Raw genomic sequence first — 18,485 nt, forward strand, 5'->3', positions numbered from 1 at the left:
CTTGCGCAAACACCCCTGTACCCTGTTTCACGTTCATGGTAATTTCACGCCTGTCTTATTAAACCATGTCATTATTTCAATTCGGGCTTCCTCCGTTTCACGAACGTGCATTACGATTTGATTAATTAATCTTGGGTGGAATCAACTCAGATAACTGTTGATAACAGCTTTGCTAGAAAGGGGAGATGAATCGTTCTCCAAAAACAGAATCAAACTCTTTATATAGAAATAAATGGAAGTGCCGCTGCCCTTTTCAGGTCACGTAACAATTGACAAATGCAATATTTTTCAAACTCTGTAACCTACACTAAATTTCCAAATGTATGTGGAAACCTGAACATCACATGCATATGTAGACCTACTCGTTGAACATCTCATTCCAAGACCATGGGCAGTAATATGGAGTTGGATCCCCCTTTGGTGTTGTAACAGCCTCCACTCTTCTGGGAAGGATTTACACTAGATTTTGGAACATGGCTGCAGGGATTTGCTTCCATTCAGCCACAAGAGCATTATTGACGTCGGGCACTGATGATGGACATAAGGCCTGGCTCGCAGTCGTTTGTTGGGGTTGAGGTCAGGGCTCTGTGCAGGCCAATAAGTTCTTCCCCACCAAACTCAGCAAACCATTTCTTTATGGACCTTGCTTTGTGCACGGGGCCTTGTCATGCTGAAACAATAAAGATCATTCCCCAAACTGTTGCCACAATGTTGGAAGGGCATAATTCTCTAGAATGTAATTGTGTGCTGCAGCATTAAGGTTTCTGTTCACTGGAACTAAGGGGCCTAGCCCAAACCATGCAAAACAGCCCTAGACCATTATTCCCCCTCCACCAAACTTTACAGTTGGCACTACGTTCGAGGGAACGCAGATACCAGGAACCTCCCTGCCAGAACACTCCCACCTGATAATGACCCATCAGCACCACATATGACGGTCATTCCAATTCATTTAGTTATGATGAGTTTGTCTTGTTAAATTATTTATCATTGAGTTTAGATAATTCCCTTTTTGAAATAAGACTCCCCTTACAGAAAACTAGGAACTAAGTTAACTTTTATTAGGTATACTTACCGGGGGCGACATAGCTCAGGAGGTAAGACCGGTTGTCTGGCAGTCGGAGGGTTGCCGGTTCAAACCCCGCGCTGGGCATGTCGAAGTGTCCTTGAGCAAGACACCTAACCCCCAACCGCTAACTGCTCTGGCGAATGAGAGGCATCAATTGTAAAGCGCTTTGGATAAAAGCGCTATATAAATGCAGTCCATTTACCATTTACCATTACTTACGTTTACAATACAATTGTATTGGTGTATTTGTTACTTGCATGCAGCTATAGAGAGCAGAGCCTGGGGCATTACCTACTACAGTAAGTGAAGGCACTTATTTCTCATCTCGGGGTCAACAAGGCACTAGAAAATTCAAACATGCTTGCCCCTTTTTTCAACTGGCAATGTGGCACCTTACATCTTTACACTATACAGAGATGTTAGATATTTTATAAAATGGCCAGTTTTGTTTTATTACAAAATGGTTTTTCAAATTGTACTTTTGAAAATTTGAGTACATTAAAACCCAGATACATGGAGACTTTGACTCAAGTATTTTTAAAAATAGGTGAACTGCACTTCTACTAGAGTAATTATTTAATGGTTTATCTTTACCTTAACGCAAGTGTGATATTTGAGTACTTTTACCACCAGTGATCTGAATGCAGTGACAGCATATAGACTTTTTTTCCCCCAAAGATGGCATTTCTCCATTTCATTGTGCCACTGTGACAACAGATTTCTACGCTAGCAGGACAGAAATTTTAGGACAGTGCTTCCAATATTGCTTATGTTGAAAGTGATGCGATGAAAACGGTGATTGATTCAGTGTCCCGAATGTAAGCAAGCCAGGGATGTTTTACAGTAAGGAGAAATGTTACAACATTGTTACCCGTTGAGAAGGTCTGCCGACTCTATGTCACTTTTCGGCCCTTTCAAGTCGTCCAGCTGTCTCCACTGAGTAAAAGCTCTCTCTTATCTTCGCACAGCTTTTATCTCTCAGCTTTTGAGATGGATAGCAGGGTTTCTTCGGTCTAGTGCTGGTTAGGCTCAACTGACTCTCTGGTGGAGCCGTGTCCCAAACAACAATGCCAGCCCTTTCTTTAATGTAACTCAAATGAGCAACTGGCTGAGAATTGTATTCTTGAGAAAAAAGAAGGGCACAGATATAAACACAACATGGCTGATGGAGATTCATAGTCAATGTAAATTTTTGAGGAAAAGCAATACTTTTACTTAAAAAAAGTTTATCACTAATGGGGTAAAATCTAATTTAAATATTTATTAATATTTGATTTATATTATTATATAAATTAAGTAGTTATTGTTTGAGCATCAAGTAGTGTAGTTTTTAAAAATGATCTCATTGCTGTAGAGACTAAAGATAAACCTAGTAGTTCTTATTTGTTTTTAAAGTATCCTGGCTTTTTTCTGACTGTTTGTTTGTAACTTGTGGAGAGGGTGAGCAGGATCACCGAGGACTTGCCCAGCCCTTTTCAGGATAAGATTTTCACACAGCTGTGCAGCTGATGCCTGATCAGTCCCAACAACCCCACATCGTGTGCTGCAGTTTTACCTGATCTTGGGTATGCATGTTGCCGATAAATAAATAAATACATAAATCAGACCAAAGGGCAAGATGCTTGTTTTTCCTTCCTGCGACACAAATCCTTACAATATCCTTTAAAAATATTGCTCTAATGCAATATTATTTATTTTCAGTAGCATGATTTTGTAACGTGAGGTCTCTGGTTGTTTCCCTTTTTGGCCAGCAGGGGGACACATTCCCATTTGGACGTTCTTGGCCTTTGGAACTTTGCAGGTTATCAAGATTGATGGCTTCCTCCTGTTTGGGCTTATCGGCTGCTCGTGTGTGGAATTGACCTGTGTACATCAGACCTGCGTTTGCGTTCAGTGGTGCTCAGTCTTTGTGTTAGACCTGCGTGTGTGTTCAGTGGTGCTCAGTCTTTGTGTTAGACCTGCGTTTGCGTTCAGTGGTGCTCAGTCTTTGTGTTAGACCTGCGTTTGCGTTCAGTGGTGCTCAGTCTTTGTGTTAGACCTGCGTTTGTGTTCAGTGGTGCTCAGTCTTTGTGTTTGACCTGCGTTTGTGTTCAGTGGTGCTCAGTCTTTGTGTTAGACCTGCGTTTGCGTTCAGTGGTGCTCAGTCTTTGTGTTAGACCTGCGTTTGTGTTCAGTGGTGCTCAGTCTTTGTGTTTGACCTGCGTTTGTGTTCAGTGGTGCTCAGTCTTTGTGTTAGACCTGCGTGTGTGTTCAGTGGTGCTCAGTCTTTGTGTTAGACCTGCGTTTGTGTTCAGTGGTGCTCAGTCTTTGTGTTAGACCTGCGTTTGCTTTCAGTGGTGCTCAGTCTTTGTGTTAGACCTGCGTTTGCGTTCAGTGGAGCTCAGTCTTTGTGTTAGACCTGCGTTTGTGTTCAGTGGTGCTCAGTCTTTGTGTTTGACCTGCGTTTGCTTTCAGTGGTGCTCAGTCTTTGTGTTAGACCTGCGTTTGTGTTCAGTGGTGCTCAGTCTTTGTGTTAGACCTGCGTTTGTGTTCAGTGGTGCTCAGTCTTTGTGTTAGACCTGCGTTTGCGTTCAGTGGTGCTCAGTCTTTGTGTTAGACCTGCGTTTGTGTTCAGTGGTGCTCAGTCTTTGTGTCAGACCTGTGTTTGTGTTCAGTGGTGCTCAGTCTTTGTGTGTGTTGTTGTACTGAGTTTCTCCCAGCCTATGGCCTGAGCTGTCTTTCGTTCCTGTATGTTTTGCACTTTGAACCTGGCAATACAAACAGAAGCCTTTATCTAGATTTATTTTTAAGGTTCCTTTTTGTCTGTTGCTCAGAAAGAGAAGCCAAAGCATTTCTAAGGTGTATTTATGGCGGAAAGTTGAGAACATGTATAGCTAATATACCATCGAGATTAAAAATATATATTTTAATTAAATAACATTTGGACATGTCATAATTGCATTAGTAACCTTTTATGCCGTTACCTCGAAAACAATTTTGTTATTTTGTGATACTGGCGTAAATAATTTGAGATCTTGAGAAAACAGACAGTTCATTATCACGAGAAAACAAAGTAAATAAACTGTATGAATCCATGGCCTATTAGGGCTTCTGTACAAAATGGTACATACTTTAACAAACATTAAAAAGAGAGATTCCTCAACTATTATAGGCTACTCAAAGTGTCCATCCTTAATTTTTCCATTTTGATGGATTCGACTGGTGATCATAAAAGTTCATTCTCACATTCCAAATACTGGAGTTCCATTTGAAACAAAGCTATTACTAGGAGTACAGTGAGTGCTTATTTTTCTTTTAAGATAATTTATTGGTTGCGTATTTTGGAGAAGGCCTACTGCCTAGAGACAACCAACAATGTCCTCTGACATGGTAATATTGAGCAACATATCAAACCTAATTTTGAAGATGGTTCTTGGATATTAGGTGCTTGCTCCCTTTCATGCAATTTCCTGTGCATGCTTCATTATATTTCAATACCACCAGTGGGACATAGCACATAGAGGAACAATTACAGAACTCAAACAAATTAAATCAATATTGCTAAAAACAATCGCAGAGTAAACGGATATCAAATATGGAATGTTTTTGGATTGACACTTTGAACTGAAAAGCAGCTGGACTCATGGTAAATTATGATCCCTCATTGGGTAAAGGTCTCCTGGAGTCTTGCATACAGTCCTTCCTGATCAACAACCCCTGGTCCACCAGTTTTCTTTGAGATTCTCCTATTTCTTTTTTTTTTCTGTCCCTGAAAAGAGAAAAAATATGTGTGGTCTGTGAGCACTTTCACAGAAGGAATAAACACACAACTCCCCTGACCTGCCTCAGTAAAATATGCAAATTTTCCATGTCAGCAAAATTAGGAAATAAGTACAATCAATTTATTCTATCAAGTCTTTTCTGGACACTCGGGTCATCATTTCCATGTGTACTAATAATGATAATGAATAATTATGTAGTTGTTCATATTTGCCCGTGTACATTTGAGATGCTACCTCTGGCCTACCGAAGGCTGCTCTGTGCTGTCCCGCCCCAGCCTCTGGCCTACCGAAGGCTGCTCTGTGCTGTCCCACCCCAGCCTCTGGCCTACCGAAGGCTGCTCTGTGCTGTCCCACCCCAGCCTCTGGCCTACTGAAGGCTGCTCTGTGCTGTCCCACCCCAGCCTCTGGCCTACCGAAGGCTGCTCTGTGCTGTCCCGCCCCAGCCTCTGGCCTACCGAAGGCTGCTCTGTGCCGTCCCGCCCCAGCCTCTGGCCTACCGAAGGCTGCTCTGTGCCGTCCCGCCCCAGCCTCTGGCCTACCGAAGGCTGCTCTGTGCTGTCCCGCCCCAGCCTCTGGCCTACTGCTCAGGAGCATGCCTGTGTCTGTTCGGGACGCTTATGAAATCTGCAAATGGTGAACATGACATTATGTTGGAATAACATCTAATATTGTGCTTAGGTTGCTACCAGCATAAGCTAGCAAACGATAAAAAATGATTAAATAAGACATTTTAAGGGCAAGAGCAAGCTGTTCCTGTCTCTGAGTTGGAGTGAGCCATGACTGTAATGACTGTCTTTCCTACCTCGTTTCCCAGAATACACTGCAGCATCTTTTTCCTCCCTGCTGTTTCCCAGAACGCACTAAGGCCTCTCTCTTTCCTCCTGGCTGTTTCCCAGAATGCACTGTAGGCACTCTTTCCTACCTGCTGTTTCTCAGAATGCACTGCAGCCTTTCAGTTGCCTACCTGCGATTTCCAAGAATGCAACGCAGTCTTTTTTTTCCCTACCTGTTTCCCAGAATGCAGTGCTGAGCCTCTCTCCCAGCAGGTAGAGGGGGGCCATGGTCAGTGCAGCGCCAGCGAAGAACAGCACAAGTCCACCAGGGCTGAGCTTAGCCATAATGGGGTACACCCAGATCCCAGAGGCATGGTGTACCCACAAAACCCTGGCAGCCACACACACAGAAGCACCTCAGTTAACAGCTGTCAGCTGGTCCTATTCTGTGGCTGTGGAGATGCAGGTATGCAGCATGCGTGCTAATATACAGACACCGACCACAAGCACATTATATTACATTAATTTGGCAGATAATTTTTGATGAGTTCTAGATGAGTTCCAGTGTAGGAGCAACATAAGTGCTTATTTATATCTTATTTATATGAACAATAACTGACAAACACGACTACTATATACACTACATGGCCAAAAGTATGTGGACACCTGACATCCAACATCTCATCCAAAATTATGGGCCTTAATATGGAGTTGGTCCTTTGGTTCTATAACAACCTCCACTCTCCTGGGAAGGCTTTATACTAGGTGTTGGATCATTGCTGCAGGGATTTGCTTCCATTCAGCCAAAAGAGCATTATCGGGCAGGATAATGAAGTCCAGCTTGTAATGGTTGTACTGTGCTGTATGTACATTGTACTTTACCAGGCCAGATAAAGAACATCAAAGAGAGCCAGGCCAAGGATCCCTTTGCCCCTGCTGGGGTACTGATGATGCTGCAGGCAGAGCTGGATTAGGAGCAGAGGCAGGATCCCAGTGTGCTGGAAGGGAAGAGAGTCAGCTGTTTGTAACTGCACTGTTACTGCTGTATTCCAGCTGTGTGTAACACCACGGTTACTGCTTTATTCCAGCTGCAACACCACGGTTACTGCTTTATTCCAGCTGTGACACCACTGTTACTGCTGTATTCCAGCTGTGACACCACTGTTACTGCTGTATTCCAGCTGTGACACCACTGTTACTGCTTTATTCCAGCTATGACACCACGGTTACTGCTTTATTCCAGCTGTGACACCACTGTTACTGCTGTATTCCAGCTGTGACACCACTGTTACTGCTGTATTCCAGCTGTGACACCACTGTTACTGCTGTATTCCAGCTGTGTCCTTCAGTGGACAGCTTTGGAATAACGTTCATTCCAGAAAAAGATTTTTCAAACAGTTCTAATTAGTTTCTATCAATTTACATAACTGTATATATTTGTATTACCCACAGTTGCTGCAAATATTGTGTCATTTGTAATTGTTAGATAATGAATTGTTTGTTATTTACTGTATTGCTTGTTTCACTAATTAGTTAAGTGAGATCGGTTATTAGAGATCGGTGGTAGGGGTGGTACTGTGGTGCAGTGGGTAGCACTGTCCTCTCATGGCAAGATCTTGGGTTTAAATCTCGGCTTGGGGCCTTTCTGTGTGGAGTTTGCATGTTCTCCCCGTGTTCGTGTGGGTTTCCTCCGGGTACTCCGGTTTCCTCTCACAGTCCAAAGACATGCAGATTGGCTAATTCGAAACTCTAAATTGCCCGTAGGTATGAGTGTGTGAGTGAATGGTGTGTGTGCCCTGCGATAGATTGACAACCTGTCCAGGGTGTATTGCTGCCTACTCGCCCAATACATGCTGGGATAGGCTCCAGCACCCCCTGCTACTCTGCCCAGGATAAGCGGGTATAGATAATGAATAATGAATGGAATTTTCATAGCTTTTTACACTCTTGACTGGATCATTTATGTCTTATAATGATTTAGTGTTTTGTGTCTGACTGCAGCCATCACTCAGGAGTGCACCTTTGAACTGATTTTTATCACTGTCAGGATTTCTGACATAGCTCCCAGTAGCTATACGTACCTGACACATCCAAAATGAGTAAATGCTTAGAAATACTTACTAATGCATGGTTCAGCCAGGTGGGAATAATGTCATCAAGAAATTTGGGATATACCAGTTCCCGATCATAGGTATACAGTGACCAGAAGGAAATAACCACAAACTGCAGGAAGAGAGGACACAGTTAGAATCTCTTATTTATACTCCACATTTGAGCGCCAGTCAACACTCAAACTGAGGCATCAGAAAACATACACCACTCACAGGTTTTAAAATGACCCGACGTAATTTGCACTCACCATCCCAACCGGAAACACCAGTGTAGTGAAGACAGCATCTCTTATTTTGATAAGGCGCAAGGGAACTCTTTTAGGGGCTAGTAGTAGTTGGATTGCGTCGGTCAAAAAACAGATTCCAAAGAAGACTGTGTGTAGAACCTGCAGAACAACCACTGAAATGTAGAAACGCATTTCCCCTGCACACACATTTCTTCACTTACTGGGATGCACATCTTTAAAATGACTTCCAAGCAAATCTACTAAGTTACTTTGCAAAAATAAATACACTGACGTGATGATTATCTTTCACTTATATGTAGCCAATATAGATTTTCCATTTGTTTCAAATCTATATTTTCAACAAAAAGCACAACTTATACGCTAAAAACACACTTAACCCAAATGGTAAGAGCTCTTGCTTTGTATCAAATGCTCATACAATATTTCATATGATCCTTTCACCAGGTTGAACGATGCCTTTCATTCGACCAGCGCAGAGCAACCTGTATTTAAATAGGCTACTTTCCAACGCAGTTTTGCTGGAGTATGTCGCAAAAGCCTACATACCAACTTTGATGTAAAAAATATTTTTGTCAACATTCATTTGTGATTTACATAATTATGACGCTTGCCTAACCGATAAAGATAATGGATTATAACAACGGCTTTAGCGGGGATTTCAGGGTATTAATACTGTGAAGGTTAAATTCCCTTTTACTCAAAAATAAAGTATGGTTTTTAAAACAACAAATGCCTCGATGTGTTTGTAGCCTCGTCAAATTGAGAGGAAATTTGTTGCAAGCGGTTTGTTTGCTCATACTGGAACCTGGCCACATCAACACGCGACACGCTAAAAATTGAGCTAGTCGCAAGTAGACTGACAGTTAGTCTTTGCTGGCATTCTGATACACAGTAGTTACCTGCTTGTCTGTTTCTCCACTAAAACAAGTGTGAGAGATGAACCTGTTTGACAGGTGCGTTAACCGGCTAAACGTTTTGTAGCGTACCTTGATAACACATTTTCATGTGTACATGCAAATTAAGGTCGTCCTGAGTGCGGCCAGTGCTTAAACAGAAACGTTCCCTGTTGTGTGTTATTGGATCTTAAACGTTTCTCCCCTTAAAAAAGCAATAGTAAATGGCAATCGATCGCAAACGACCTATGTCCGTGCTGAAAGTCACTGTGTTGTAAATTAAACAGGAAAACCCAGCTACGAGTCCTGCCAAACTGCGCGGAAGTAGTTTTCAAACGCGGCACGTTATCATCTTTCCAGTGAATACGTTCAACTTGATCGCTGATAAAATGGCATAATTTATAGCTAGTTTACAATACAGTAACGTTTCAGTTCAAACGCCGGTTGCTGGCTAGTATGCAATACAAGAAGACAATGTTAACTTACGAGGTTTATAAAAGTCAAGTATTTCCATCGACCTCCGTATAAAGCGATTCCAGGATGCACCTTTGAACTTTGTAAAGAGCAATGAGACCAAAGCGTAAATATATACCACGCAAATATTGCCAAATGAATTAAGAAGCACAATTTCGGACCCATTCTACTGTTGAGCTATAGTGGTTATTTCCCACTTCTTTGCTGGGATTCTGTACAGGTACAAGGTGACTTACAGATGCTTATCGCCATCTACTGTACTGGAGTGTGGATTGGAAGACGGTCTGATTACATTCTCAACTCAGCCTGAGAAATATGGAGGAGTAAACAAAATTAAATAAATAAATGTGTAAGTATATAAATAAATATATAAATAATGAAATCGATCAATAGTTAATTTTATTTTGAAATGATGCTTGTCCTTTTCACAATAAACCGATTATAATTTAATTCATAATAATGTATTTCCGAATGGCTTTTTTCATTTCATAATGACATTTTTCCGAAGGACTTATTTCCGAATGGCGATTTTATTTCTGAACGCCCTTTTTCATAAATACATATGAAAATATGCCGGGTAGCTGGGTTCCTCTTGAAATTTCGTCCCATTGGGGAGTATTTTCTTGCCACTGTTTGAGGGTTCTCCACCCACTGGGAGTTTTTTTAATTTTTAAAAGATTTTTTACCTCATGTACTTGCTATTTGGGGGTTCAGGCCTGGTGTTTGCCCTTTATGCTCCATGGAATGCTGCCCCCATAATTACATTAAAAACAAGATGATCTTGTATGATTAAAAAAATTAAAAATAAAGGTTAAAAAAATCAGTAAAGGGCTGTGTTAGACAGCCATCAGTAAACTGAATTTAGATGGCCTCTGCATTCTCAGTAATAAAGACATTTCATTTAGCAGAGCAGGATCCACCAAAAACAGCGACAACATGCAATGTGAATGGTGTGAATGTTTATTTATACCACAACTAGCATGCTGCAAAGCTCATATACAACTAGCATAGTACTAAGCTCACACAATTAAATCTTATAGATCAGGAAAGAGGAAAATAAAAGGAGTAAGAAAGAGAGGGAATACATTTACTTTCCACTCTAAAATGACTTGTGAACATTTTTGAGAAATCCCCATATTATGTTTACAAGAATCAAACTAAATCAAAAAGACAAGAGTGAATTTGTTCAAGGTTTAACACAAAGATATTCAAGGGTAATATAAATGTCAAAGGTAGATGACACAGGGTTGTTCTCTTTCTTCACCGGATCTGAAAAATAAAAGAGAAAAAGTGTTAGTGTGATAAAGCATTCAGCATTAAACCAAAAAGAAAGCGTGTTTTGTGAGGACGTTCATCGTACAATGAAAAAGACCTGTAATAGTTCTAAGGTTTTTCTCCGTTACACAAGAACATATGAATACAAAATGAGGAGAATAGGCCATCCTGCCCATCTAGAACACAAGAACCTAAGAATACATAATGAGGAGAACAGGCCATTCAGCCCATCTAGAGCATCCAGCACAGTATTAAGCTTGGACTTGCACCCCTTTGTGTTCTCCTGACAAGCCTGAAGAGAATAAGTATTTTAATCTTTTCTTACAAACTTTTACATTTCGTACCTGGAACCGATTTATTTTTGAACTTCTTTCTGAGCTTCTGTAACTTTCTGGTAACGTGGTGCCCAGTTCTGTGCTTAATACTCAAAGTGTGGTTTCACAAAAGCATTGAATATAACATCAGTATAACCACTGATTTATATTTTTCCTACATATCCCAGTATCCTGTTGGCCTTTTTTAAACTGATGTAGCACTATTCCTAGACACTGATAGTTTGTTAATTCGAGAAAGATACATTTACTGTATGACTGAGACTTGTAATAATTTTCCCATTTTAAAATGACTTTCCATATGGATATGCTCAGCAACTTTCCCATAATGCAATACAGGATTTCCAAGATTTGGTAGTTATACTTGCAGAAAGGGCAAAGAGTTTCCATAAAAGCATTAGTTAACTTAATCTACTACATGACAGTGTAGAAACATGGACGACTGAACATGTAAATATAAATAAGAAGAGAAAAGGGAACTGACGGTATATTTGTCCCATTTCTTCTCTGGGTCATACGGCTCCCAGCGGCTAGCAGGGAAGATGTGCTTGTTCTTCTCGTACCAGCTCCTAAGCACCACTTTGCCTGCATGAGACTACGGGGGGAAATGCAACAGGCTCATAATAAACTGCCTGTACTGTGACATCACTGTGCAATAATAAGCTGCCTGCACTGTGACATCATCGTGTGCATTAATAGCATGTACTGTGACATCACTGTGTGCAATAATAAGCTGCCTGCACTATGACATCACCATATGCATTAATAAGCTGCCTGCACTGTGACATCACTCTGTGCAATAATAAGCTGCACCATGTGTATTAATAAACAGCCTGTACTGTGACATCACTATCTGCATTTGGAGCCCTGCAGCATCACTGTTCACCATTATCACAGGGCCACAAACATTTATGTATTTATATATGTAATTACAGTATATATGTAATTGTTTTTAAAAAATATAATTTTTTTGTTTACAAACTATGCGATTATGCAAGTTTTATAAAACTGGTTGTGTGGTCACAGGGATCAAGCATGTGGAAGTACGAATACCATACCTCATCCTTTTCCACAGTGGCATCGCTTAGCAACCGCACATCCTCGTGCACATCGAAGTTAAACAGCGGTCCTGTGGTCAAAAGAGACGTTGTTAAGCTGCACACAACATTCACAGACCACATTCACTCTCAAGTCAAGGCTATTTGGGGTTAGACTAACAATCAAAGACGTTAACATTTTGAATGCTTAAAAACACAAAATAAATTCCAATGAAATGACAAAACATGCTATGTTAAATGCGGTTGACAAACTAGAAGAAACGGTTGCAAAAGGGCTGATGGTTTCCATTGGGAATAAGATTTTTTAATAACAGTATTATCTTTTATTGGTTAAAATGTGTCTTCTAAGTGACGGACTTTCAGCCTACGTTTACACCGCCTGGTAAAGGTTACTTAATTCCCAGGTGAAAAGGAGCCTAGCTCTATCTGCATTATTATCTGGAATTTATATGGGTTGGTTTACCAGTAAATTGTAGGAAAGTGGTGCAATCATTGCAGCAAAGATATCTTTCATGCAGTGATTTTATTATATAGCCAACAAACAACATAAAAATGTAATAATTGCCTTAATAATGCTATCATTGATAAGTCAATACCAATAACAATTCCCCTATAAGATTATTTGATCATAAACTGAATGATGCTGATAGCTCCTGCAACTTAGTTGTCCTTAAGGTTGTTTTTCAAAGAAATGCCTAATGTCTGGGCCCTTCCTTTTCACTTGCTGCATTATTTTAAGTCAAGTCATTGACTGCAAATACAAGGAGATGAGAATGAAGATGGAGGAATTAAAATGGTGCTCTACATTGCGTGCCATAACGTGCATGTTGGTGCACAATGAAATGTTTGAAAACAACCAAAAGTGGGGGGGACAAAATAAGCATTTTTGAGAAGTGTGCTATAATCGGTCCTACGCCCATATTGGGATGATAGGCTGGGGCTCATACCCCTTACCTACACAGCGCAGAAAGTTTTCATGCCCTGCTTCAACCGCTTACATTACATTACATTTATTTAGCAGACGCTTTTATCCAAAAGCGACGTACAAAAGTGCATGTCGTGGTCATTGGCCAACTACAAAACACAGGTTCAATAAGGTACAATACCAATTTGGTACAGCTATTTATAGCCAATAACACACTTCAGTTCACGCAGTGAACATTATTCTGACCTAACTTATGCGAAGCCAAATTAGGGAGAAGAACAAGCTACAATATTACGGCAAACACAAATTACAAAAAGTGCTGGAATGGGGGTACATGTAACCTCTTCTTCATGAAATGATTTAATACAACACAAATTAAAAACTCACCACTTTTGCCTCTGGCTTTTGTCACAATGAAGTCATAGAAGCTGTGATGCTGAAAGAGAAACAAGCAATATCAGGAAAAAAGTGGGTGAACAAATCTAAGCAGGAACTTCAGGCCACAGGTCACAGTCCGTGTGAAATCTATTACTATGACTGGGAGTGTGTTGGGTTCTTACATGTGGAATGATGAGATCTTCTTTGATATACATCAGCTGCTCCACTCCAGCTGACCTAGAACAGAAAGACAATTATGCCCCACACAGGAAGCAAAATTTTTCAAACATACACGTCACCTTCTTAACCTTTTCTCCAAATTCATAATAGCAATTCTGCCACATTAGGGAGCAGGATAAATGCACAAACAAAAGAGTGTAAGAGCTGAAGGGGTGTGTCAGGGTGTTAGTGGGCGGAGTGTAAGAGCTGAAGGGGTGTGTCAGGGTGTTAGTGGGCGGAGTGTAAGAGCTGAAGGGGTGTGTCCGTGTGTCAGTGGGCGGAGTGTAAGAGCTGAAGGGGTGTGTCAGGGTGTTAGGGGGCGGAGTGTAAGAGCTGAAGGGGTGTGTCCGGGTGTCAGTGGGCAGAGTGTAAGAGCTGAAGGGGTGTGTCAGTGTGTTAGTGGGCGGAGTGTAAGAGCTGAAGGGGTGTGTCCGTGTGTCAGTGGGCAGAGTGTAAGAGCTGAAGGGGTGTGTCAGTGTGTTAGTGGGCGGAGTGTAAGAGCTGAAGGGGTGTGTCCGTGTGTTAGTGGGCGGAGTGTAAGAGCTGAAGGGGTGTGTCAGTGTGTTAGTGGGCGGAGTGTAAGAGCTGAAGGGGTGTGTCCGTGTGTCAGTGGGCAGAGTGTAAGAGCTGAAGGGGTGTGTCAGTGTGTCAGTGGGCGGAGTGTAAGAGCTGAAGGGGTGTGTCAGTGTGTTAGTGGGCAGAGTGTAAGAGCTGAAGGGGTTTATGGGTGTGCTGCAGCTTTACCTCAATTCACTGAAGTCTTTCCTGAGGACTTCCAGAGCTTTCTGCAGAAACTGCTGCATGGTGTTACCTTTCTTCATCTGCAGGTAAAAAACAAAACCAAGATGCAACATCAATACACACAGTGACAAACACGAAACCAAGGTCCTAATTCACTATTCTACTCACACAATATCAAACACAAAACAAAGATCCTCAGTCAATACCCTAGGTACACACAAGTTTACGTGAAAAACGTTCCCAAGTGTGCAGTGTGAGGCCAGTGATTTTTTTTGTACTTTATGAAGACTCAAATGAACACGGCACCTTGACAGTCCTGCGGTGCCCGGAGCCGTCCCAGTAGCTGAAGGTGATCTCGATCTCCTCACCTGCAAGGACAGGTAGCACACTTTTGAGGGGGAAACGCAGACGCGGCGACATGCAGACGGAGTCGCTCAAATACCTCCCGCAATACATTACTACTACTGCTCATATAATGTGCATATCCTGCAGGGGCAAACACAGGGGCAAATGCAGCGGTTCTGCAGGGGCAAACACAGGGGCAAATGCTGTGGTTCTGCAGGGGCAAACACAGGGGCAAACGCTGCAGTTCTGCAGGGGCAAATGCTGTGGTTCTGCTGACATGGAGGGCAGCTCATAGTAGTGTCACAGTTGCCATGTTTCAGTTTCTCTTGACATTACTTTTTTAAATTATTCATGTTGAGGAATAGCACAAGGTAATCTACAAAACCATAAAGTAATCAGTGGTAATGTAAAATAACCTATGGTAATCTAAGGTAATCTAAAGTAATCTACTGTCGTATATGCAAATCTAAGTAATCAGCAGTAATCTAATGTAAAGATAATCTGAAGTAGTCTGAAATAATCTATGGTGATCTAAAGTAATCCAATGAACAATACTGGCAGTTTTTGTAGCTTCTTACTTTTTATCTTCTCTTGTTTACGCTCCCATTCCTGCCTGAGCTCCTCTCTCATACGGTTCTCTTCTTCCTAAACAGAAACATGAACAAAACAGTTATGTCTCCACAAGGAAATTAGAGAGAGGTGAGGGAGAGGCCAGGGGTGGGGTGAGGTGGTGAGGGGATGGTGAGGGAGAAGCGAGGGGTGGGGGGTAGGGGGCCATCAGGACCATGGACAGTGGGCACCTCTCCTACAGGCACACATGCATCCTTTAGTCACATGGTGCACATTTACAGACACTCTGCACATTTAAATACAAGCTGCAAATTTACGTGTCACTTCCTCATATCCATGAGCAGATGGCAGAGATAACTGATGGGCTTAGTTGACTGACCTCTCGATCCCGGTCAGGCAGGAAGCTGGTGTCCACATCCGGATTTTTGCCCAGTTTCTTCTTCTTTGCTGGAACATCTGTAAGACGAGAGTGACATCACCACACTGCTACAATGGCCTGGTCTGTCTGGCGCAGTTATACTTATGTGAGCATATACACAGCAGCCCTTTTCACAGAGATTCAGTCAGAGGTCCAGAATGGAGGCCAGACTGTGCCAATGGCACTGGCTGGCAGCCATGCAGGACTGTGACTTGATTGGCCACAGTGACACAGAATGGGCCATGATTGGCCGCAGTTCCAATAATTTTGGAGGACACCGTTTACTCTAACTGTGGGGTTCATTCATTAATACTGATCCAGGAAACACTCACAATCCTCTTCTTCATCTTCCAGCCTGTCATCATCTTCTTCCTCCTCCTCCTCCTCCTCCTCCTCCTCATCTTCATCCTCATCTTCAGGATTAAATGAAAGGCTGGCAATCTTTCTCTTCTCTTCCTCCTTCCTCTTCCTTTCCTTCTGCTTCTCCAGCTTCCTGCAGCGAAAGGAAGTGACACGGAGCAGGTTTAGGCTGGGTCAGGACCTGTAATGACCTCACTCTACACCTGTCAATCATGCCAACTGTCAGCATCCCTCACAATACCAGAGAGAAATATTAAATACACACTCATTTTAATACATGTTTACATAAAAACACATAAAACTAACCCTTAAAGCATAAAATTTTAAAAATAAACAAAAACTAAATAATAATAATAATAATAATCATCATCTCAGACAAGAGATCTGAGTGTAACCATATAAATCAAAACAGTAAGCTCCAGGGGAAATGAAATAATCTTTTTCTGCATTTTTGAATCAGTTATATTACATCTAATCACAACATCTTTTAAAATACAGCTCATAGTCAATGGCAGCAAAACAGATACTTCAGGACTATGTTCTAATGAAAATACACAGTTTCTCTGTTTTAAGTGTTTGGGACAAACTGGTTGTTTCCTCTAATTACCCCACGGGGTTCAATAAAGTGTATCTTTTAACCACCCCCACACAAAATACAATTTTTAATTTATATGTTTTTAAAGTATACAAAGTTATTTCTTTTCAACACAACAAAAAATTTTCATCAGAGATATTGACATTTTAAAAAGCTTGACTATTTACTCTATTAAATATCATCTGACATGTATAAAATGTGTGACTCACAGCTGAAGTTCTTTTGACTGTTCTTTCTTGGCCAGTTGCTTCTCCCTCTCTTTCACCAGCGCCTCCTGCTTGGCTTTCATGTCATAGAGGGTAACCAGACCTGCGGAGAAAAGAACAAAGTCAGCCGAACTTTTTAAGACAGAAACGTGGGCTTGACATTGTTAGAGCCAGCACTGTCACAAGCTGTCAATCACATAGCCTCTGCAGTACAGCAATGCAGGGTAGGAGGGGCTTAAGCCAGCCAGGGATTCTGGGTTATCGCTCAGTCACTTATTACCAGCTGCAACCAAACAGAATGTTGGAAAAACTTTAATATTATAAGGGAGGATCAGCTGCACATATCAATAAAAAGCTGCTTACCCACAGTGCTGGACTTCAGTTCTGCTTCCACAGCATCATAATGGGCAGAAAATTTCTTATCGATGTTGGACTTCACCATATTGTCCTAGAGAAGAGACCAGAGGCCAGATATTCTACATGTCTCCACTAAGCAACCACAATGTTGCTTCATTTGAGAGCAAGAGGAGAATAACAGGCAAGGTAACTTGAAGGCCTCTTTCACGCATCTCCTCACAGCTTTTGCACATCTAACTGTATTCTATCCAGATGCTAAAATAAAAATCCATAACTAATCAATGGAACAGCACAGTTTAAGAGTTAATATGCGGAATATTAAAGGCAGATAAGAGAAACAATAAAATATAAAGCAGGTTAGCTGATTTCCGAGGGGTGCATATAGCTAAATCTAATGTAGTGTGACACAGGCGACATGGATGGGAAAACTGCAGGGTGACTGTTGGCCTTGGTGTCACCCAAGAAGGAAGAGTTACAACCTTAGGGTGTTCCCAGACTCATGAAATAGCGCCTCCCTCTGGACTCTGGACAGCACAACTACATGCTAGTTTCATGTCTCCACACTGATCAAGAAATGTATTTGATCAGTGATTCTGAAAGTCACGTGCTGATATTGACCAACAAGAAATATCAATTTACAATATGATTCAGAGGAAAGTGCCGTGTTCCCCCCTCTACTGTCATATGGATTCGGTCGGATCGATGAGCTCAGTACGCTGGGTATTTAAACATTAACAGTTCGCCTCCCTGGAAAAGTTCTACCTCAACCAACTATCGTAGTGCTCGTGCATTACCCCACTTTAGACAATTTACATTGGATTATATGTGCATCTGTTTCAATACAAAGCTAACGAAGACTGTTCTTAAAGCCAAACTCTAAAAATAATTTTAATCAGCTAACGTTAGTTACCTCGGCTATTTTTTGTTTGAGTTGCTCCAGTTGTTCTCGTTCCTTTTCTCGCTTTTTCATCAGTTGCATCGCTCTTCCAGCTTCGCTGGCGGCTCCCTTATACTGCGCCATAACGTTTCTGTTTAAAACAAACAGCTAACCGCTCGAAAATACAAACAAATTAATGTCGGAGTTGCGAAAACAGACCCCGCAGTTCACTACACATACGCACTCCACTTTCAACGCAACAAAACAGTCGCAGACGAATGTCGTCACTGCCTTCTCCATCCGCCTCTTGTGATTGGTCCACACTTCTAATTCCGGCTTGTTGGTGTCTGTATTGTCCAGGGGACCAGGGATTGCCATTCTCCGTGAAGCTAATTTATCTTATTTATCTGTTTGGTTTTGAAGACCAGGCCACCCACATAAAGAATCCATGGCCATAATACCAATGTTAGTTATTTAATTTTAATAATTTATGTTACAAC

The 18,485-nt window shown here is 41.6% G+C and overlaps 2 protein-coding genes across 3 annotated transcripts; both read right to left on the reverse strand.

Annotated features, from left to right (window-relative positions):
- Positions 1–3,834: 3,834 nt before the first annotated feature.
- adtrp1 (androgen dependent TFPI regulating protein 1) lies at positions 3,835–9,555 on the reverse strand. Of its 2 annotated transcripts, XM_035380496.1 has the most exons (7): positions 9,342–9,555; positions 7,963–8,100; positions 7,725–7,826; positions 6,486–6,601; positions 5,837–5,994; positions 5,370–5,454; positions 3,835–4,817 (listed from the first exon to the last, which is right to left on the reverse strand). In XM_035380496.1, exons 1-6 carry the CDS (start codon positions 9,492–9,494, stop codon positions 5,408–5,410), a joined length of 714 nt encoding a protein of 237 aa, XP_035236387.1. In that variant the 5' UTR covers positions 9,495–9,555; the 3' UTR covers positions 3,835–4,817; positions 5,370–5,407. The 2 variants fall into 2 exon arrangements, with proteins under 2 accessions (XP_035236387.1, XP_035236388.1); XM_035380497.1 differs by lacking the exon at positions 5,370–5,454.
- A 713-nt stretch (positions 9,556–10,268) lies between these two features.
- fam50a (family with sequence similarity 50 member A) lies at positions 10,269–18,310 on the reverse strand. Its single transcript, XM_035381415.1, has 13 exons — positions 18,019–18,310; positions 17,115–17,199; positions 16,755–16,854; positions 15,923–16,083; positions 15,552–15,628; positions 15,181–15,247; positions 14,564–14,625; positions 14,261–14,337; positions 13,480–13,534; positions 13,307–13,355; positions 11,995–12,065; positions 11,421–11,531; positions 10,269–10,598 (listed from the first exon to the last, which is right to left on the reverse strand). The coding sequence occupies exons 1-13, from the start codon at positions 18,127–18,129 to the stop codon at positions 10,590–10,592; spliced, it is 1,035 nt and encodes a 344-aa protein (XP_035237306.1). The 5' UTR covers positions 18,130–18,310; the 3' UTR covers positions 10,269–10,589.
- Between the last annotated feature and the right edge of the window lie 175 nt (positions 18,311–18,485).

The sequence above is a fragment of the Anguilla anguilla genome, chromosome 11 (assembly GCF_013347855.1).
Source record: "Anguilla anguilla isolate fAngAng1 chromosome 11, fAngAng1.pri, whole genome shotgun sequence".
NCBI classification, from domain to species: domain Eukaryota; kingdom Metazoa; phylum Chordata; class Actinopteri; order Anguilliformes; family Anguillidae; genus Anguilla; species Anguilla anguilla.